This window comes from Salmo trutta, chromosome 5 (genome assembly GCF_901001165.1).
Source record: "Salmo trutta chromosome 5, fSalTru1.1, whole genome shotgun sequence".
Taxonomy (NCBI): Eukaryota; Metazoa; Chordata; class Actinopteri; order Salmoniformes; family Salmonidae; genus Salmo; species Salmo trutta.
The window spans coordinates 60,230,835-60,253,889 of NC_042961.1; the positions used below are offsets into that span (position 1 = coordinate 60,230,835).

Consider the following 23,055-nt stretch of genomic DNA (forward strand, 5'->3'; position numbering starts at 1 on the left):
ACAGTATGCAAATTAAGGAGACAAATTAACATCTCTCTTAACGATGCGATTCTCTAGGCTACACTGAAGAGTCACTCACTTTAGCGTCACTGTCTGGCAAGTCTCGACATGGGCTTCATATCCTAGGAAAATACAAAAGAGATCTTTGGTTATTTGAGCTGTTCTTGCCACAATATGGACTTGGTCTTTTACCAAATAGGGCCATCTTCTGTATACCACCCCTACCTAGTCACAACACAACTGATTGGCTCAAACGCATTAAGAAGGAAAAAAATTCCACAAATACACTTTTAACAAGGCACACCTGTTATTTGAAATGTATTCCAGGTGACTACCTCATGAAGCTGGTTGAGAGAATGCCAAGAGTGTGCAAAGCTGTCATCAAGGAAAAGGGTGGCTACTTTTAAAAATCTAAAATATATTTTGATTTGTTTAACACTTTTTTTGGTTACTACATGATTCCATATGTGTTATTTCTTAGTTTTGATGTCTTGACTATTACTCTACAATGTAGAAAATAGTAAAAATACAAATAAACTTTGAATGAGTAGGTGTGTCCAAACTTTTGACTGGTACTGTGTGTGTGTGTGTGTGTATATGTGTGTGTGTGTATATGTGTGTGTGTGTGTGTGTGTGTGTGTGTGTTAGGTTTTGAATTGGAGGGGGGGGTGGTGGCATCTAATAATTGGATTGAATAATTTCCTTGGCACCAATCAGCAAACTAAGCATTATTATCAGACCTGACCACTGATATACCCTCCAATGGGGGAAAAGCATTGCCAAACAGGCACAGGCTGTATGTACTTTACACAGTGGGTTAGTTTATTACTGCTAGACTGAGATACAATGTCTGTCTAGAAACTGGCCCTAACTACCTGAACTCAGGCACGTCTAAAGAGATACAGTCTCAGTCTAAAGGCTGTTTAGATCTTAGAAATCTATCATTCAAATGTATGATTCAAGTGTGTGCACCTCCTCTCCTTCCCTCCAGACTCCCTGCAGCTCTCTGACTCTGAAGAGGATGTTCCCCCTGAGCAGCAGCACTGTGAGCAGGAGTGGAGCCCCAGTCTGGGGCAGGAGGACCCCAAGTTCACACAGATTAAAGAGGAACAGTTGGAACTTAGGACCAGTCAGGAGGAAGAGCAACTTCAAGGTCTGGAGGCTGATATCATAGAGTTCAATTTCACTCCTCCTTGTGTGAAAAGTGAATGTGATCAGGAGGACCCAGTTCAGTCCTTGACTCTTCCCCAAACCCAGACTGTGGAGAACAGAGAGAGTGATTCTAAACCAGTGGATCTCAAACCTTATGCCACTGTGACCCACCTAAAGAGTTTCAACATTCCTTGTGGTCCTCCAGATAATCAGAACAATGCCTACAGCCAAAGTTCAGCCATATGCAGCGACCCAGTAGCACTTGATCCCAGCCCACAATTGGATCCCAACCCACAATTGGATCTTAACCCACCAATGGTTGAACTCTGCACCTGCCCCTTTTGTGGCAAGACCTTCAAACAAAAAGGAAATCTGTCCATGCACATGAGGATTCACACAGGAGAGAAACCTTTTAGCTGTGGTGACTGTGGGAAGAGCTTTATTCAGAAGGGGGACCTAAGAAGGCATATCCTGACTCACACAGGAGAGAAACCATTCAGCTGTAATTTTTGCTGTAAAAGCTTCAATCAGAAGGGGGACTTAAGGAGACATATCCTGACTCACACAGGAGAGAAACCATTTAGCTGTGGTGACTGCGGTAAAGGCTTCATTCGCAAGGAGCACCTAACTGCACATATACGGACTCACACAGGAGAAGTTTCGGTCTCAAGCAGAACCTAACCATGCACAAACTGGTAAATAGATCTATGATCGATTTTTAATGTTGAAAACATTCTGTAAATAAAGTTTGATTTGAATGATGAGGTAATTATCAAACAGTACAGAGGATTGTAGGAAATGCACAGGTCTGCTGTTCAAAGTCTGTAGAATTGTTCTCTTCATTCCTGTTTCTAATATCTGATCTTTTGATTAGGAATGTGTCTCATGGTGATAAAGGGCAGCTGATGTTAGGAAATATAATTCTTTTGATTAGGAATGTCTCTCATGGTGATAAAGGGCAGCTGATGTTAGGAAATATAATTCCAGAAAATATCTCTTTCCATTTTTCCAAGAGTATTTCTCATCAACTCAGACCTAATGCTGCTCATTCACTATCTGTATTGCGATTCGATATTGTGCTGTTATTGCTATTTGATGTTCATAAACATATTACTCCCTATATGTCTCCTGCAGAGAGACAAGAGAGCATCAGAAAATGTGTTTTGATCATGGAAATAAAAGTGTTGAAAACATGTTGGTTCCCTATTTAAAAAGTAACGAACTATAGGTAGAAAAATATTTCAGTTTTGGTGCTGGTACAGCCAACTAGCAAAACAAATATATATATATATATATATATATATATATATATACTTTCTAAAAAAATTTTCAAATTGATACTTGGAGTCAGAGTATCGATATAATATCGTCCAAAGAAAATACTGCGATATGTATCTGGATAGATGTTTCCCCCATCCCTATTGCCTACTGGCTATACTTATGATCTGCTGGCCAGATTGTAACAGCAAACAGATCAATGTTTTCCTGCAGTAAAGTAACCACACTTTTGACTCAGAGGATGCTAAGCAGTCAATCTCTGAAACAGCTAGCTACAAGTACTTGAAGTAGGCTAACCACCCAACAGACACAAACATTATCAAGAACGCCTAGCTTCAACCATCTAAGTTAGCTAGCTGGTTAACTAGTAAGCTAGACTGTTGGTTTATAAAAGCCAAAGAAAGCTAAACTAGTTTTTATGAATTTCTCATGCATTTAAATGGATAGATAGACGGCTAATGTTGCCATCTAGCCAGGCTAATGTTGCTAACTAGCTAGACCATGAGCTAGCTAAGTAGATAACGTGTATTGTGTACATTTACAACTTCCCAAGATTAATTAAATTAACAATTATGTGAAATAATGTAGCCAATTTATTAATTACTAAATATAGCTAACATTAGATAGTTAAACCAGAGATAAGGCATTTGTAGTTCTGTATGATAGCCTCATTAGCAGCTAATTAGCATTTCGTTTGGGATGGGGGGGGGGGTAAATACAGGCAAATATATTGATAAAATTCTCCTTGTCCGAGAGAGTTATCATGCCAGGGTAAGTCTACATGAAACACAGCCCTTATTTTAAGTGTTTCTAAAATCCCCTGTAGAAAAATTTTAGTAAATCAGTATCTCCCAAAAGATCAATATATCAAATGCATTTTGACCTCGACTAACCGGTGCCCCTGCACATGGACTCTGTACCAGTACCCCCTGTATATAGTCTCTGTACCAGTACCCCCCTGTATATAGTCTCTGTACCGGTACCCCCCTGTATATAGTCTCTGTACCAGTACCCCCTTGTATATAGTCTCTGTACCAGTACCCCCCTGTAAATAGTCTCTGTACCAGTACCCCCTGTATATAGTCTCTGTACCAGTACCCCCCTGTATATAGTCTCTGTACCAGTACCCCCTGTAAATAGTCTCTGTACCAGTACCCCCCTGTAAATAGTCTCTGTACCAGTACCCCCTGTATATAGTCTCTGTACCAGTACCCCCCTGTATATAGTCTCTGTACCAGTACCCCCTGTATATAGTCTCTGTACCAGTACCCCCTGTATATAGTCTCTGTACCAGTACCCCCCTGTATATAGTCTCTGTACCAGTACCCCCTGTATATAGTCTCTGTACCAGTACCCCCCTGTATATAGTCTCTGTACCAGTACCCCCCTGTATATAGTCTCTGTACCAGTACCCCCTGTATATAGTCTCTGTACCAGTACCCCCCTGTATATAGTCTCTGTACCAGTACCCCCTGTATATAGTCTCTGTACCAGTACCCCCTGTATATAGTCTCTGTACCAGTACCCCCCTGTATATAGTCTCTGTACCAGTACCCCCCTGTAAATAGTCTCTGTACCAGTACCCCCTGTATAGTCTCTGTACCAGTACCCCCTGTATATAGTCTCTGTACCAGTACCCCCCTGTATATAGTCTCTGTACCAGTACCCCCTGTATATAGTCTCTGTACCAGTACCCCCTGTATATAGTCTCTGTACCAGTACCCCCCTGTATATAGTCTCTGTACCAGTACCCCCCTGTATATAGTCTCTGTACCAGTACCCCCCTGTATATAGTCTCTGTACCAGTACCCCCCTGTATATAGTCTCTGTACCAGTACCCCCCTGTATATAGTCTCTGTACCAGTACCCCCTGTATATAGTCTCTGTACCAGTACCCCCCTGTATATAGTCTCTGTACCAGTACCCCCTGTATATAGTCTCTGTACCAGTACCCCCCTGTATATAGTCTCTGTACCAGTACCCCCTGTATATAGTCTCTGTACCAGTACCCCCTGTATATAGTCTCTGTACCAGTACCCCCCTGTATATAGTCTCTGTACCAGTACCCCCTGTATATAGTCTCGCTATTGTTATTTACTGCTGCTCTTTAACTACTTGTTACTTTTATTTGTTATTTGTTTGCTTTTAACTGCATTGTTGGCTAGGGGCTTGTAAGTAAGCATTTCACTGTTGTATTCGGCATATGTGACTAATAAAATTTGATTTGATTTATAAAGCCCTGTTTACTTCTGCAGATGTCACAAAGTCCTTATACAGAAAACAGCCTAAAACCCCAAACAGCAGGAAAAGCAGGTGTAGAAGCACGGTGGCTAGGAAAAACTCCCTAGAAAGGCCAGAATCTAGGAAGAAACCTAGAGAGGAACCAGGCTATGAGGGGTGGCCAGTCCTCTTCTGGCTGTGCCGGGTGGAGATTCTAACAGAACATGGCCAAGATGTTCAAATGTTCATAGAAAACCAGCAGGGTCTAATAATAATAATCACAGTAGTTGTCGAGGGTGCAACAAGTCAGCACCTTAAGAGTGAAGGGCAGTTGGCTTTTCATAGCCGATCATTCAGAGTTAGAGACAGCAGGTGCGGTAGAGGGAGAGAGAGAGGGAGAGAGAGAGAGAGGGAGAGAGAGCGAGAGAGGGAGAGAGAGAGGGAGAGAGAGAGGGAGAGAGAGAGGGAGAGAGAGGGAGAGAGAGCGAGAGAGAGAGAGAGAGAGAGAGAGGGAGGGAGAGAGAGAGAGAGAGGGAGAGAGAGAGAGGGAGAGAGAGAGAGACAGAGAGAGAGAGAGACACAGAGAGAGAGAGGGAGAGAGAGAGAGAGAGAGAGAGAGAGAGCGAGAGAGAGAGAGGGGGGAGAGAGAGAGAGAGTTGAAAACAGCAGTTCAAGGCAGCACATCCGGTGAACAGCTCAGAGTTCCATATCTGCAGGCAGAACATATTGAAATGATATCATGATTGAGCAGCATTAGGTCAAAACGTATGAGAAAAAGTATTGGACAGATGGAAGGATGGCAGGTAGGGCGACAGGTAGCCTAGCAGTTAGAGATTTGGGCCAGTAGAAGAAAGGTTGCTAGTTTGAATCCCCGAGCCGACAATGGGAAAAATATGTCAATGTGCTCTTGAGCAAGGCACTTAACCCTAATTGCTCCAGGGTCAATAATGCCTGGTACCTGGCTGTGACACCACTCTCAGTGGGAGTTGAGATATGCAAAAAATACATTTCCATTTCACAAACGTACAGGTTACCCACTTTAGCATGCGGTGAAACAGGACAAATAGTGTATAAGCAACCCTTTCCTGAGGATATACTTTCTGTCTTTCTCCCTCTTAACCACTTTCCATCTCTCTACAACAGAGGGTACTGTCCCAAACAGAGGGTACTGTCCCAAACAGAGGGTACTGTCCCAAACGGAGGGCACTGTCCCAAACAGAGGGTACTGTCCCAAACGGAGGGTACTGTCCCAAACAGAGGGTACTGTCCCAAACAGAGGGCACTGTCCCAAACAGAGGGTACTGTCCCAAACGGCGGGTACTGTCCCAAACAGAGGGTACTGTCCCAAACAGAGGGTACTGTCCCAAACAGAGCGTACTGTCCCAAACAGAGGGTACTGTCCCAAACGGAGGGTACTGTCCCAAACGGAGGGTCCTGTCCCAAACGGAGGGTACTGTCCCAAACAGAGGGTACAGTCCCAAACAGAGGGTACTGTCCCAAACGGAGGGCACTGTCCCAAACAGAGGGCACTGTCCCAAACAGAGGGTACTGTCCCAAACAGAGGGTACTGTCCCAAACGGCGGGTACTGTCCCAAACGGCGGGTACTGTCCCAAACAGAGAGTACTGTCCCAAACAGAGTGTACTGTCCCAAACAGAGAGTACTGTCCCAAACAGAGTGTACTGTCCCAAACAGAGGGTCCCAAACAGAGGGTACTGTCCCAAACAGAGGGCACTGTCCCAAACGGAGGGTACTGTCCCAAACAGAGGGCACTGTCGCAAACAGAGAGTACTGTCCCAAACAGAGTGTACTGTCCCAAACAGAGGGTACTGTCCCAAACAGAGGGTCCCAAACGGAGGGTACTGTCCCAAACGGAGGGTACTGTCCCAAACGGAGGGTACTGTCCCAAACAGAGGATACTGTCCCAAACAGAGGGCACTGTCCCAAACGGCGGGTACTGTCCCAAACGGAGGGTACTGTCCCAAACGGAGGGCACTGTCCCAAACGGAGGGTACTGTCCCAAACAGAGGGTCCCAAACGGAGGGTACTGTCCCAAACGGAGGGTCCTGTCCCAAACGGAGGGTACTGTCCCAAACAGAGGTTACTGTCCCAAACGGAGGGTCCCAAACAGAGGGCACTGTCCCAAACATAGGGTACTGTCCCAAACAGAGGGTACTGTCCCAAACAGAGGGCACTGTCCCAAACGGAGGGTCCCAAACGGAGGGTACTGTCCCAAACAGAGGGCACTGTCCCAAACGGAGGGTCCCAAACAGAGGGTACTGTCCCAAACAGAGGGTACTGTCCCAAACAGAGGGGACTGTCCCAAAACGGCACCCTAACCCTAATATAGTGCACTACATTTCAACCAGAGAATTATGGGTCCTCATCGGAAATAGGGTGCCATTTCGGACACACTACAGGTGTTCTGTTCCCAAAGGAAGTATTAGATAAGTAAATCAGAGAAATGCTCATTTTTATTAAGTTCTTAAGGTTCGTTTTTTTGTGTGTTTAACTTTTGTTTTTTGTACACCATCTTAAAACAGCTGAAAATACAATATGTTTGGTTATGGAAAATATATTTCACAGCGGTTTAGATGGTACAATGATTCTATACACTAGACTTGCTTCTTTTGTCATAAACTGAAATGTGGAGAACTATTAGAATTTTAGCAACCAGGAAATGGTGGAGCCATGTTTCCTACTGCCCTGATTGGTGGTTGAGAGAGAGGATGAGGGAGAGAGAGACATAGAGAGAGGATGAGGGAGAGAGTGGATGAGGGAGAGAGAGGATGAGGGAGAGAGAGACATAGAGAGAGGATGAGGGAGAGAGAGACATAGAGAGAGGATGAGGGAGAGAGAGACATAGAGAGAGGATGAGGGAGAGAGAGACATAGAGAGAGGATGAGGGAGAGAGAGACATAGAGAGAGGATGAGGGAGAGAGAGACATAGAGAGCGAGAGAGAGGATGAAAAAAAGAGGATAAAAAAAATACATTTTACCTTTATTTAACTAGGCAAGTCAGTTAAGAACAAATTCTTGTTTACAATGACAGCCTACCCCGGCCAACGCTGGGCCAATTGTGCGCCGCCCTATAGGACTCCCAATCACTGCTGGATGTGATGCAGCCTGAACACTAACCAGGTACTGCAGTGACGCCTCTAGCACTGAGATGCAGTGTCTGTAGTGACACCTCTAGCACTGAGATGCAGTGTCTGTAGTGACACCTCTAGCACTGAGATGCAGTGTCTGTAGTGACACCTCTAGCACTGAGATGCAGTGTCTGTAGTGACACCTCTAGCACTGAGATGCAGTGCCTGTAGTGACACCTCTAGCACTGAGATGCAGTGTCTGAGACCACTGCGCCACTCAGGAGCCCCTATTGAGAAGGGAAGGGAGAAAAGAGAGGAGAGGAAAGAGAGATTTAGAGAGAGGATGAGTGGGAGCAGAGAGAGAGGGAGAAGAAAGAAGGGGGATGAGAGGAGGATAGACATGGACTGAAGAAGGAGAGATGTATGAGGTTGTGTAATTATGAATGAAACTCTTCCCTCTTTCTCTCTCTGCCTCTCTCTCTCTCTCTCTCTCTCTCTCTGCTCTCTCTTCTCTCTCTCCTCTCTCTCTGCTCTCTCTCTCTCCTCTCTCTCTCTCCTCTCTGCTCTCTTTCTCTCTCACTCTGCTCTCTCTCTCTCTCTCTGCTCTCTCTCTCTCTCTGCTCTCTCTGCTCTCTCTTCTCTCTCTCCTCTCTCTCTGCTCTCTCTCTCTCCTCTCTCTCTCTCCTCTCTGCTCTCTTTCTCTCTCACTCTGCTCTCTCTCTCTCTCTCTCTGCTCTCTCTCTCTCTGCTCTCTCTCTCTCTGCTCTCTCTCTCCTCTCTGCTCTCTTTCTCTCTCTCACTCTGCTCTCTCTCTCTCTCTGCTGATATCCAGACAATGTAGAGTGTAGAGTTCACTTCAAAAGCTCCTCTGTGGCTGCAGGAGCCTCGGACTGGGTTGACCGATACTGTACTATTTTGCACAATGTTGTGGTCTTACACCGCCATCTAGTGGTCGCTTGAAGCTATTACCACAGATGGATTGGGCTTATTTATTGGTACAGCTAGCTATACAGCATTTGCTATTACTGCACTGATAAAGTAAGTTGATAAATAGATCTGAAAGCAGAAGCAGGTGAAGAGGAGTTTTATTAGGAACATGCTGAATGGGCAGTCTGCGATTGGAACATCAATGTTTTGGACATTTAAATTAATTATGTACACTGAGTATACAAAACATTGACAACAACTGCTCTTTCCATGACATAGACTGACCAGGTGAATCCAGGTGAAAGCTATGAACCCTTATTGATGTCACTTGTTAAATCCACTTCAATTAGTGAAGATGAAGAGGAGGAGACAGGTTGAAGAAGGATTTTTAAGCCTTTGAGACAATTGAGACATGGATTGTGTTTGTGTGCCATTCAGGGGGTGAATGGGAAAGACAAAAGATTGAAGTGCCTTTGAACGAGGTATTGTAGTTGGTGCCAGGCGTACCGGCATCAAATCTAATTGTTGTTGGTCACATACACATATTTAGCAGGAAGTTATTGGTCACATACACATATTTAGCAGGAAGTTATTGGTCACATACACATATTTAGCAGGAAGTTATTGCGGGTGTAGCGAAATGCTTGGTCTACCAATATTTATTTTAGTAGGGGACAGCCCTAGAGAATAATGTTCTGAGTAAAGTAGGAAGCATACTTTATAAATGTGCCATAAAAGAAGTGTGTATCTGGCCTGGCGACACTGTTTTATGTGTTGACTGAACAGGGGTTTATGATTATGAGTTTTCTACTCAGCTGGTCTCGGGAAGAAATTACGAGAACGCATTGTCCGAGACCGAGTCAAGACAGAGTCAAAATGTATCTGAACTCGAGACAAGACCGAGTCACTCAATACGTGGTTTCGAGACCACAATCCAGTACTACAACACTAGTATTTTGTATACTCTCATAACAGTACTACAACACTAGTATTTTGTATACTCTCATAACAGTACTGCAACATTGATATTTTGTATACTCTCATAACAGTATTACAACACTAGTATTTTGTATACTCTCATAACAGTACTACAACACTGGTATTTTGTATACTCTCATAACAGTACTACAACACTAGTATTTTGTATACTCTCATAACAGTACTACAACACTGGTATTTTGTATACTCTCATAACAGTACTACAACACTAGTATTTTGTATACTCTCATAACAGTACTGCAACACTGGTATTTGGTATACTCTCATAACAGTACTACAACATTGGTATTTTGTATACTCTCATAACAGTACTACAACACTGGTATTTTGTATACTCTCATAACATATTCCAACATCTGTGTGAAAACTGTGCGGTCACACAGATACCAAACAACATATGCCTACTTTCCTCTGACAAGGGAGGGTAATACCTGTTAATTAGTGAGGGTAATGCCTGTTAATTAGTGAGGGTAATGCTTGTTAATTAGTGAGGGTAATACCTGTTAATTAGTGAGGGTAATGCCTGTTAATTAGTGAGGGTAATACCTGTTAATTAGTGAGGGTAATGCCTGTTAATTAGTGAGGGTAATACCTGTTAATTGGTGAGGGTAATGCTTGTTAATTAGTGAGGGTAATGCCTGTTAATTAGTGAGGGTAATACCTGTTAATTAGTGAGGGTAATGCCTGTTAATTAGTGAGGGTAATACCTGTTAATTAGTGAGGGTAATGCTTGTTAATTAGTGAGGGTAATGCCTGTTAATTAGCGAGGGTAATGCCTGTTAATTAGTGAGGGTCATATATCATTCACATTCAAATAAAATCAAATTTTATTTGTCACATACACATGGTTAGCAGATATTAATGCGAGTGTAGCGAAATGCTTGTGCTTCTAGTTCCTACATTGCAGTAATATCTAACAAGTAATCTAACCTATCAATTTCACAACAACTACCTTATACACACAGAAGTGTAAAGGAATGAATAAGAATATGTACATATAAATATATGGATGAGCGATGGCCATGCGGCATAGGCAAGATGCAGTAGATGGTATAGAGTACAGTATATACATATGAGATGAGTAATGTAGGGTATGCAAACATTATATAACATTATATAAATACAAAATCCTATTACACACACACACACACACACACACCTCAACACTTTAACCATATCATTATCAGTTCATTTACGCCGTTTGCTTGAGGAAATAAGAGAGTTTGACGCAGTTCCTTAACTGAGCTGTAGTCATCCGCAGTCTTCATCAGAACCCTGCTGTGCCCGAGTCTCCAGCAGGCTATCTGAGCACCATTTGGTTAGACTGGCTGCTCCTTGATGCTGATTAGGAGAGGCTTTGAAGTAGACGGGAGTTGTGAGAGAAGGTGTAGGGGATTAGTGTTTACACTCATCTCGTTGAAAAGTTAGCTTTCGGTTTATCTAAAATCTCACAGGAGTGGTCTGTACTGATGATGACTGAATATAGTTGAGCAGTGTAGGGAAATGACTGTTTTATCCCTCCCCTGTAGTCCCAAATGAAGTCCATTCAATTGATTGAAGATGTCACTTAAAAACTAAAAATAATCTGATAGGAACGCTAGATGTGTTGGATTTCTTGTGGCGGCAATCACGGAGAAAAGCATCTATGTCCTCCCTCAGCTCACATAGGCTGCTCTCGAGAGGACTCTGTGCGCAATAATGGTGATTAACATGATTTTTGAATGACTACTCCATCTCTGTATCCCACACATACAGATAATTGTAAGGTCCCTCAGCCGAGCAGTGAATTTTAAGCACAGATTCAATGACAAAGACCAGGGAGGTTTTCCAGTGCCTCGCAAAGAAGGGCACCTATTGGTAGATGGGTCAAAAAAACAAACAAAAAAGCAGACATTGAATATCCCTTTGAGCCTGATGAAGTTATGAATTACACTTTGGATGGTGTACCAATACACCCAGTCACTACAAAGATACAGGTGTCCTTCCTAACTCAGTTGCCGGAGAGGAAGGAAACCACTCAGGGATTTCACCATGAGGCCAATGGTGATTTTAAACCAGTTACATAGTTAAAATGGCTGTGATAGGAGAAAACTGAGCCTGGATCAACAACATTGTAGTTAATCCACAATACTCAATCTAAACTAGATGGTAACTATTCTTTTTTTTTTGCGGTAGTGAAAGAAGTTCAAAAAGTTGTACTTTGTATTATTCAAATAGTGAAATCATTTTTAATTCCCATCGATAGTCAGTAGATTTGATCAGTAGTTATGTGGTTCAGTAGTTATGTGGTTCAGTAGTTGTGGTCAAAAGTTGTGTATATGGTCAGTATTTAGATGTGTGTTCAGTAGTTGTGTGGTTGTGGTCAGTAGTTGTGGTCACTAGATGTGGTAAGCAGTGATGTGGTTGTGTTCAGAAGTTGTGTGGTTGTGGTCAGTATTTAGATGTGTGTTCAGTAGTTGTGTGGTTGTGGTCAGTAGTTGTGGTCACTAGATGTGGTAAGCAGTGATGTGGTTGTGTTCAGAAGTTGTGTGGTTGTGTTCAGAAGTTGTGTGGTTATGGTCACTAGTAGGAATGAACGCTATAATCGGTAAGCATATCGGAATCGGCTGATATTAGCTAAAAATGCCAACATTGGCGTCGGCCCGATGTCTACTTTAACGCCGATGTCAACGCTGACGTGCACACCTATATAACATTAGGTTGGTGACGTAATGACGCCATGAAAAATACAGCACAACACAGCATTCCTAACCTGGCCCACAATGTCTGCTGTGTGGATCTATTTTGAAGTTTCAAAGTAAGATAACAAAAAGGCCATATGCAACGTTTGTGCTGCTATTATTTCCTGAGGAGGGGTAAAGTGAAATCTTTCAATACCACAAACCTAATGACTCATTTGAAAGTGCATCACCCCCAGACATTCAGCGGCTACTTAGAACAAAAGCAGTAAAAACAACTAAACAAGTTCAAGTTGAGCAGTCAGCGAGACAACTCAAAAGGCGAAATCCATTAAAAAACGGCAGGATAATGGAATTCATTGCCCTTGACAATCAACCGTTCTCTGTTGTGGATGATGTTGGCTTTCGCCGACTGGTCGAGTACCTCGAGCCCTGGTACACACTACCAAGTAGGCGCTATTTTTCAGATGTTTCCCTACCGGAGTTACACAGTATTGCTGAAACGCACATCCATGAGCTACTTGCTATGGGCGTCACTGCTTTTAGCTTCACAACTGACATTTGGACCAGTGATGTCAGCCCATGAACATGCTGAGACTGACAGCACAGTGGGTCCACGAGGATTTCCTACTAAGGAAAGCCGTATTGCATGCTCAAGAATGTGCTGGTTCTCATACATGTTTGAAACTTGGAAACATGAACACACTCCTAGCTCCATTCGAACAACTGACTGGAGAAATAAGCTCATCAACAGCGTCTGCAGCAGACGTGATGCCCTCTGTCATGGCATTGAAACGCCTGCTCAACAAAACTGCCAACACAGACCTTGGGGTTAAAACTTACAAAAGTACTCTACTAGAGGCTGTGAACAAGCGATTCGGTGGCATTCTCTCTGAGTCTCTTTACTGTGTCGCCACCACGCTTGATACTAGGTACAAGGACCGCCACCTCGATGCAGACAAGAAACAGGGTTTACATGAAATGTTACAGACACAGCTGGACAAGATGGAAACGGACACAGTGCGTACCGACGAGGACCCACGACAGAAGAGGCCACAGACAGACAGAGCTGAAACTTCACTGCGTGACATGTAGGATGCTCGGAGTGTGATGTCAGGAAAATAACCTCTCACTCAACGTCAACAAAAGGAGATGATCGTGGACTTCAGGAAACAGCAGATGGAGCATCCCCCAGCCACATTGACGGGACAGTAGTGGAGAAGGTGGAAAGTTAAGTTCCTCGGCGTACACATTGGACAAACTGAAATGGTCCAACCACACACACAGCGTGTTGAAGAAGGAGCAACAGCGCCTCTTCATCCTCTGGAGGCTGAAGAAATTTGGCTTGTCACCTAAAATACTCACAAACTTTTACAGATGAACAATCAAGAGCATCTTGTCGGGCTGTATCACCGCCTGGTATGGCAACTGCTCCGCCCACACCTGCAGGGCTCTCCAGAGGGTGGTGAGGTCTGCACAACGCATCCCCGGGGGCAAACTACCTGCCCTCCAGGACACCTACAGCACCCGATGTCACAGCAAGGCCAAAAAGATCATCAAGGACAACAACCACCCGAGCCACTGCCTGTTCACCCCGCTACCATCCAGAAGGCGAGGTCAGTACAGGTGCATCAAAGCTGGAACCGAGAGACTGAAAAACAGCTTCTATCTCAAGGCCATCAGACTGTTAAATAGCCATCACTAACATAGAGAGGCTGCTGTCAACATACAGACTCAAATCTCTGGCCACTTTAATAAATGGATTTAATAAAGGTATCACTAGTCACTTTAAATAATGCCACTTTATATAATGTTTACATACCCTACATTACTCATCTCATATGTATATACTGTATTCTATACCATCTACTGCATCTTGCCTATGCTGCACGGCCATCGCTCATCCATATATTTATATGTACATATTCTTATTCATCCCTTTACACTTGTGTGTATAAGGTAGTTGTTGTGAATTTGTTAGATTACTTGTTAGATATTACTGCAGGGTCGGAACTAGAGGCACAAGCATTTACGCTACACTCACATTAACATCCGCTAACCATGTGTATGTGACCAATAAAATTTGATTTGATGAAATCCTGGTTGAGAATGAAACGACTGAACAAATGAACGAAACAGCACAGCAAGTAAGTGAAAGAAAAAGGTTTTGATTATGTTTTTACTGGTACGTATGTAAATTTACATATGTAAATGCCAACAAAATAACTTTTTGGTCAGTGTGTGTTTCAACTATTTAACTGTACTAGAATGTTTAAAAGGCTGCTAAAAATGTATATATTGGTATTGAGTTTTTTTGGCAAGGAAACTATCGGATATTGGTGCATCCCTAGTCACTAAATGTGGTAAGCAGTTGTGTGGTTGCAGTCAATAAACACCATGGGACCACGCAGCCGTCATACCGCTCAGGAAGGAGACACGTTCTGTCTCCTAGAGATGAACGTATTTTGGTGCGAAAACTGCAAATCAATCCCAGAACAACAGCAAAGGACCTTGAAGATGCTGGAGGAAACAGGTACAAAAGTATCTATATCCACAGTAAAACGAGTCCTATATCGACATAACCTGAAAGGCCGCTCAGGAAGGAAGAAGCCACTGCTCCAAAACCGCCATAAAAAAGCCAGACTACGGTTTGCAACTGCACATGGGGATGGTCTGCTGGGCATTGGGATGACAAACCAACTCGGGATGAGGAGGGCTTTTAGCAGGTGGAATAGTAGGGACCAATTGGAGGTTAACTTACTAGCAATACAAATGTCATTAACATGTGTAAATATTTGTATGAACATAAGATTCAACAACCGACATAAACTGAAGAAGTTCCAAAGACATGTGACTAACAGAAATGGAATAATGTGTCCCTGAACAAAGGGGGGGATCAAAATCAAAAGTAACAGTCAGTATCTGGTGTGGCCACCAGCTGCATTAAGTACTGCAGTGCATCACCTCCTCATGGACTGCACCAGATTTGCCAGTTCTTGCTGTGAGATGTTACCCCACTCTTCCACCAAGGCACCTGCAAGTTCCCGGACATTTCTGAGGGGAATGGCCCTAGCCCTCACCCTCCAATCCAACAGGTCCGACGTGCTCAATGGGATTGAGATCTGGGCTCTTCACACTCTTGGCATTCTCTCAACCAGCTTCATGAGGTGGTCGCCTGGAATGCATTTCAATTAACAGTTGTGCCTTGTTAAAAGTTAATTTGTGGAATTTCTTTCCTTCTTAATGTGTTTGAGCCAATCAGTTGTGTTGTGACAAGGTAGGGGTGGTATACAGAAGATAGCCCTATTTGGTAAAAGACAAAGTCCATATTATGGCAAGAACAGCTCAAATAAGCAAAGAGTTACGCCAGTCCATCATTATTTTAAGACATGAAGGTCAGTCAGTATGGAATATTTCAACAACTTTGACAGTTTCTTCAAGTGCAGTCGCAAAAACCACCAAGCTCTATAATGAAACTGGCTCTCATGAGAACCGCCACAGGAAAGGAAGACCCAGAGTTACCTCTGCTGCAGAATATAAGTTCATTAGAGTTACCAGCCTCAGAAATTGCAGCCCAAATAAAATGCATCAGAGTTCAAGTAACAGACACATCTCAACATCAACTGTTCAAAGGAGACTGTGTGAATCAGGCCTTCATGGTCAAATTGCCTCAAAGAAACCACTACTAAAGGACAAGATAAGAAGAAGACTTGCTTGGGCCAAGAAACACGAGCAATGGACATTAGACCGGTGGAAATCTGTCCTTAGGTCTGATGAGTCCAAATTTGAGATTTTTGGTTCCAACCGCTGTGTCTTTGTGAGACGCAGAGTAGGTGAACAATGATCTCCGCATGTGTGGTTCCCAACGTGAAGCATGGAGGAGGAGGTGTGATGGTGCTTTGCTAATGACGCTGTCTAATTTATTTAGAATACAAGGCACACTTAACCAGCATGGCTACCACAGCATTCTGCAGTGATACGCCATCCCATCTGGTTTGCGCTTAGTGGGACTATAATTTGTTTTTCAACAGGACAATGACCCAAAACACACCTCAAGGCTGTGTAAGGGTTATTTGATCAAGAAGGAGAGTGATGGAGTGCTGAATCAGATGACCTGGCCTCCACAATCACCCAAACTGGATGAGTTGGATCGCAGAGTGAAGGAAAAGCAGCCAACAAGTGCTCAGCCTATGTGGGAACTCATTCAATTAATCACATGTATTTATAAAGCCCTTGTTACATCAGACGATGTCACAAAGTGCTATACAGAAACCCAGCCTAAAACCCCAAACAGCAAACAATGCAGACGCCTGTTGGAAAAGCATTCCAGGTGAAGCTGATTGAGAGAATGCCAAGAGTGTGCAAAGCTGTCATCACGGCAAAGGGTGGCTACTTTGAAGAGTCAAAAATATATTTTGATTTGTTTAACACTTTTTGGGTTACTACATGATTCCATATGTGTTATTTTATAGTTTTGATGTCTTGACTATTATTCTACAATGTAGAAAATAGTAAAAATAAAGCAAAACCCTGTAATGAGTAGGTATGTCAACTTTTGACTAGCACTGTATATACATTGATTCTTGAAGAATATAACATATAAATGCCTCATGAGCTTAGTTCTACTGTCACACTCCATAAGAATCCAAAATATAAGCTTGTTTTACTCCAATGTTTGTAAACATTGTAAATGTAAATGAACAATGTATAGCCTCATAACATGGTTAAAACAATTTTAATATCATGGATGGTCAGTCCTTGCTTCCATAGCTCTGTCTATTAATCTGAGAGTGGTTACATTTCTCCAGGCCCATCTTTCCACTTTTTACCAAAATCTGTGGATTTGCCCTTTAAACAGCTGCATATTTTCAAGATATCAAAGTGTCCAATGCAAAAAGGAAAACAATAGGCATATAACAAATGCAGAATATGGCATTCATTTTTCACATGTAAATAGCACTTTTCAGTAGTGCTCAAAGCATGCCATTCCATGAGAGCAGCATTTATTTTTCAACTCGAATCAATGAGCCCAATCAGTCCTCCATGACAACAAAATCATAAACAACAGAGTAGTGCTGGCTAATAAGTTCTTGGTTTTGGGGTCATGCTCAGGTAAAACAATGGCTAATCTATACTTCCATATTTCCAAGTCCTATTATTGAAGATTGAGGGATATAACATTTATTGTAATGACTGGAATTCTGATAGACTTTGGTTATTAATGTATAGATATAATTTAATCGTATTATTATTTTTAGTAGAAAGCGATGGGTTAGAAGAAGCCTACATAACCAACCCATAAAGTAAAATTTAACATCCATATATGGCCAGCTATGTAAACTTTAACATTGATTTATCCTGCAATAAAAGTAGTTCAATTGATAACATACATTTTTGTCTTCTTCTAATGCCACTTAAGCAGAAAGTAATATAAATGTAACGGAATGTAATCAGATTATGTTACTAAATTTGGGTAATCCAAAAATTACGTTACTGATTCCAATTTTAGACAGGTAACTAGTAACTAGCGGATTACATTTAGAAAGTAACGTACCCAACCCTGCTACATTATTTATATTTGATGATTTTTTTGGAGGGAGCGTTAGTGGAGGCGATGCTTCTCTCCAACAGCACCCTGGAGAGGTGCGCTGGGAATGAACAAGAAAAATACTTTTAACCTCTACCACTGAGAAAGGGGACAGCACATGGATTCATCATGGACTGCGCACAGATCCCTGATCTGATCTTGCTGAGATCTTCTCTGTTAGTAATTAGCATTTCACATTTTGAGAGTAAATTGAGGCGAATATATTGATAAAACTCACATTGTCCGATAGAGAATTACACGGTTATCAAAACGTCACGCCAATGTAAGGCTACACCAAACACGTATTTTATTTGAAGTGTTTGTACAATTCACGATGTGAAAAATGTATGTCGAAAAAAACAATTTACAGCCATTTCCGTGTTTTACCGCTAGGTTTTGTGGGTATGATGACGCGTCCATTGGGACAGACTTTAAATCCGTTTGATGCAAACATCTCTGGTGGGAAAATGGGCATATTATTGTAATGAACAGCAGGCAGGGAGCAGGTCTCGAACCCTCGACCTTCAAGCCCGAAGTCCGGCGCGCTATCGACTGTGCCGCAAAAGCATGCTCGTCCGGCAGAGTCGATTTCCGCGCTTATAAACCCAGGGTCATTACATTATCTTATGCAGATTTTTTTTCATTTTTAATATTCGCATGAAAACAGTCTCAAATTGAATGGAAACCTTTCTACAGGTTTTTTGTTGTTGATGCGACGCCATTACATCCGGCTGTTTTTATCGACACAAGATAGTTTAATGGAAATGCACAGTTGCCGCATCAATTTTCTAAATGTCGACAAAAAGATCACTGTACAAGTTAATGGAAACGCAGCTTATTTTGCATGAGAACCGAGAATCCTACTCATTAAGCTCCACGTGATTTATGTCACTTTTGTTTTGAGCCGCCGTCGCTCACGCCAGGGAGGCAGCCTGGTTCCAAAACGTACGCAGTCATTTTTCACCTGGCGCAAACTGCCCTCACAGGCAGCCCTCACAGGCAGCCCTCACAGGCAGCCCTCACAGGCAGCCCTCACAGGCAGCCCTCACAGGCAGCCCTCACAGGCAGCCCTCACAGGCAGCCCTCACAGGCAGCCCTCACAGGCAGCCCTCACAGGCAGCCCTCACAGGCAGCCCTCACAGGCAGCCCTCACAGGCAGCCCTCACAGGCAGCCCTCACAGGCAGCCCTCACAGGCAGCCCTCACAGGCAGCCCTCACAGGCAGCCCTCACAGGCAGCCCTCACAGGCAGCCCTCACAGGCAGCCCTCACAGGCAGCCCTCACAGGCAGCCCGGGCTATAGCTTAGGGCAACACGACAGAAGACTGCTGTCAGACTGAGTGATCTACAACTCACGTTGCATACTAAATAACTCCTTTTTAAATGTAATTAACTAGGCAAGTCATTTAAGAACAAATCCTTATTTACAATGATGGCCTACCCAAGCCAAACCCAGACGACGCTGGGCCAATTGTGCTCCGCCATATGGGACTCCCAATCACAGCTGGATGTGATACAGCCTGGATTCAAACCAGGGACTGTAGTGAGACCTCTCGCACTGAGATGCAATGCCTTAGACCACTGCGCCACTCGGGAGCCCGAATAGCTACTCATTATTATATATTATACGATTTTGGTTTTAGATGTCAGTTTTTTTGGTCTGTATAACTTCCAAAAAGTGGAGAGAGGAAATCAGATCATAAAATTACACTTTAGAGTCTACTTATTTTTTTTATTTAACCTTTATTTTTAAACGAGGCAAGTCAGTTTAAGAACAAAGTCTTATTCTTCAATTTACTAATTGAATATAATTTATAGACTTAAAGATACAACTCAACCAACCATAACATTTACAGCTTCAAGAGCAGAACTTGACACTGAACTGTTCTTCAATTTGGAGACACAGGATGTGAAGATCCCGCCCATGGAACGTCTCATTGGTTGGAGAACTGAACCCAGCCGTCTGGAACGTCTCATTGGTTGGAGAGCTGAACCCAGCCGTCTGGAACGCCTCATTGGCCGGAGAGCTGAACCTAGCCGTCTGGGACGTCTCATTGGTTGGAGAACTAAACCCAGCCGTCTGATTGGCTTAAACACAGAAGGCGTCAAAACTTCGAGAACTGGCGCGTGTTTTTGTATTTTATCTACTACGGTGGCGGGAGATGAGAAGTTAGACAGAGAGACATTTGATTAGTATCTCCACTACTTTTGAGAATTAATCAAATTAGCTTCATGTTTTGAGTTTATTACTGTCTCGAAATATCAGGTTTGCTTCGGGAGGAGAAGGACAAGGAAAATGGATGATTTTGGGGTCTACGTTGTTTTGGGAGTGAACGATGCGCCTCTAAAGCTCCTTTGGTAAATTATCTAACGTTAGCTAGCCAACCGTGTAACGAGAGTTTGATGTATCTTATTCGATACTAGATGGCTATTTATCGTACATGTATCGCTTTGTCAACTTATTTGTGTTTGTTAATCGATAACACTAATGTGTGAGTTGCATGTTTTTATAAATGCGTTTAGCTAGCAATGTTATCACAGAATTCCACAATCACGCATGGTGCAGCAGCCATAGCTAGATTCTGGTATGGTTACTGTCAACGTGTAGGAAAATGCATGATATAAAGTAGCTCAAGTGTACATATTTTTTTGCCACCAGTTAGCTAGTTAATTGGTAGCGTTAAGTAGTTTAATATTTAACTCTCCTTTACAGTGCAAACGGGTCAGCCCAGTTTTCCGTTGCAGTACCACCGAGTTCCCAGCAGGTGGTGCTGTTTTCCAGGGGGCGATGGGGAGACCGGATCTGCGTCAACGCAGAACTCAACGACGCCGACAGAGTTCCAATCACCATAGGAACATTGACACCTTATAACAGGTACGTTCTTATATTTCCAGGGCCAGGACACGTTCAGAAAAACACAACGTCGAGGAAATGTTATGAAGAACAAAAATGCCTCCCTGACATGTAGCACAAGGAATCACTCGTATTTGTGACATTGCTATGTGAAAACATTCCACAACATTTGCTTACTGAACGTGGCCCAGCGAGCTATGATGTAGACAATTACATGGAAGGATATTTTTGGGATGTCCCACAAGAAGGCACACACACACACACACTGACTGACTTGTCCCTGGTAAAAGTTTATTTCGCATGTCTCCTAGACCAGTATTCGTCAATCCTGGTCCTGGGGACCCTAAGGAACAAACTGAAATGTGCGCCCTTTGTGTCGCCAGGACCAGTATTGAGAACCACTGTCTTAGACGGTAATAATAGGGAGTAAACTTGTCACATTATCTTGTTCCTGGTTCAGGTGTTTAACATGGGAGCAGTGGGAAGAGGAGAGCTGGACTCAGGGAGTGATGTTGACTGTCAGCTTGGAAGGAGGAAACCTGGTGAGTGGATGGATGGACAGAGGGAGTTGACTCTCAGCTTGGAAGGAGGACAACAAGGCTTCTGTTTGTGCCGAACATGTTGCCAGAGTAACAATTTCAGTTGAAGGACTTGTTCAACAAAATGTTAGTGAAACATCAAACTGCTACTTTTTGTAAGGATTACTGTGGCTTTTAGTGACTTAAAACTAAAAGTGACTTAGCAATTCCTACAAAATATAATGAACAAAGATATAAACGCAACATTTAACAATTTAAAATATTTTATAGTTACAGTGCATAGAAGGAAATCAGTCGATTGAAATCATTTCATTAGGCTCTAATCTATGGATTCACATGACTGGGCAGGGGTGCAGCAATGGGTGTGCCTTCGAGGGAATAGGCCCACCCACTTGGCAGTCAGGCCCACCCAATGTAGAGTCAAGCCCAGCCAATCAGAATTCGTTTTTCCCAACAAAGTATTTATTTCTGGAGTATGAGGAGTATTTCAGTCTGCAATAAAGACCTTGTGGGGAAAAACTTATTCCACTGGGCCTGGCTCTACATGGGCTGGGCCTGGCTCTACATGGGCTGGGCCTGGCTCTACATGGGCTGGGCCTGGCTCTACATGGGCTGGGCCTGGCTCTACATGGACTGGGCCTGGCTCTACATGGACTGGGCCTGGCTCTACATGGACTGGGCCTGGCTCTACATGGGCTGGGCCTGGCTCTACATGGGCTGGGCCTGGCTCTACATGGGCTGGGCCTGGCTCTACATGGACTGGGCCTGGCTCTACATGGACTGGGCCTGGCTCTACATGGACTGGGCCTGGCTCTACATGGACTGGGCCTGGCTCTACATGGACTGGGCCTGGCTCTACATTGGCTGGGCCTGGCTCTACATTGGCTGGGCCTGGCTCTACATTGGCTGGGCCTGGCTCTACATTGGCTGGGCCTGGCTCTACATTGGCTGGGCCTGGCTCTACATGGGCTGGGACTGGCTCTACATGGGCTGGGACTGGCTCTACATGGGCTGGGCCTGACTGTCAAGTGGGTGGGCCTGGCTCTACATTGGCTGGGCCTGACTGTCAAGTGGGTGGGCCTATGATCCCACCAGTGGAGAAGCTGGTTGTTGAGGTCCTAGGTTGGCGTGGTTACACGTGGTCTGCGGTTGTGAGGCTGGTTGGATGTACTGCCAAATTCTGGTTGGATGTACTGCCAAAGTCACAACTAACAAAATAACTAATGGAATATGTTAGCCAATGTTCACCCTTGTTGAAAGCACCTCTGGGGAGTACTGCCTAAACTACTATGGTATCTATAGAGATGGAGAAAGTTGGATGGTTAGATACAGATAAATAATTCCTGATTGAATATACACTGCTCAAAAAAATAAAGGGAACACTTAAACAACACAATGTAACTCCAAGTCAATCACACTTCTGTGAAATCAAACTGTCCACTTAGGAAGCAACACTGATTGACAATAAATTTCACATGCTGTTGTGCAAATGGAATAGACAACAGGTGGAAATTATAGGCAATTAGCAAGACACCCCCCAATAAAGGAGTGGTTCTGCAGGTGGGGACCACAGACCACTTCTCAGTTCCTATGCTTCCTGGCTGATGTTTTGGTCACTTTTGAATGCTGGCGGTGCTTTCACTCTAGTGGTAGCATGAGACGGAGTCTACAGCCCACACAAGTGGCTCAGGTAGTGCAGCTCATCCAGGATGGCACATCAATGCGAGCTGTGGCA

At 43.5% G+C, this 23,055-nt stretch overlaps 3 protein-coding genes across 5 annotated transcripts in view; 2 read left to right on the forward strand and 1 right to left on the reverse strand.

The window, feature by feature from the left end:
* Positions 1–2,345, forward strand: part of LOC115194683 (zinc finger protein 91-like) — a 62,170-nt gene extending 59,825 nt beyond the window's left edge. For 2 of the 3 annotated variants that reach the window (XM_029754589.1, XM_029754588.1), the window contains exon 2: positions 992–2,345. In XM_029754589.1, the coding sequence (XP_029610449.1) occupies positions 992–1,833 (842 nt within the window). In that variant the 3' untranslated portion in view covers positions 1,834–2,345. Of the gene's footprint in view, positions 1–327; positions 394–991 lie in introns of all 3 variants that reach the window. The other variant, XM_029754587.1, reaches the window with a different exon arrangement.
* The window catches only part of LOC115194677 (zinc finger protein 37-like), a 1,069,572-nt gene that overhangs the window by 222,896 nt on the left and 823,621 nt on the right, over positions 1–23,055 (reverse strand). The window lies entirely within an intron of this gene.
* The window catches only part of LOC115194676 (gastrula zinc finger protein XlCGF26.1-like), a 900,659-nt gene that overhangs the window by 114,676 nt on the left and 762,928 nt on the right, over positions 1–23,055 (forward strand). The gene's annotated exons all lie outside the window — the stretch shown is intronic.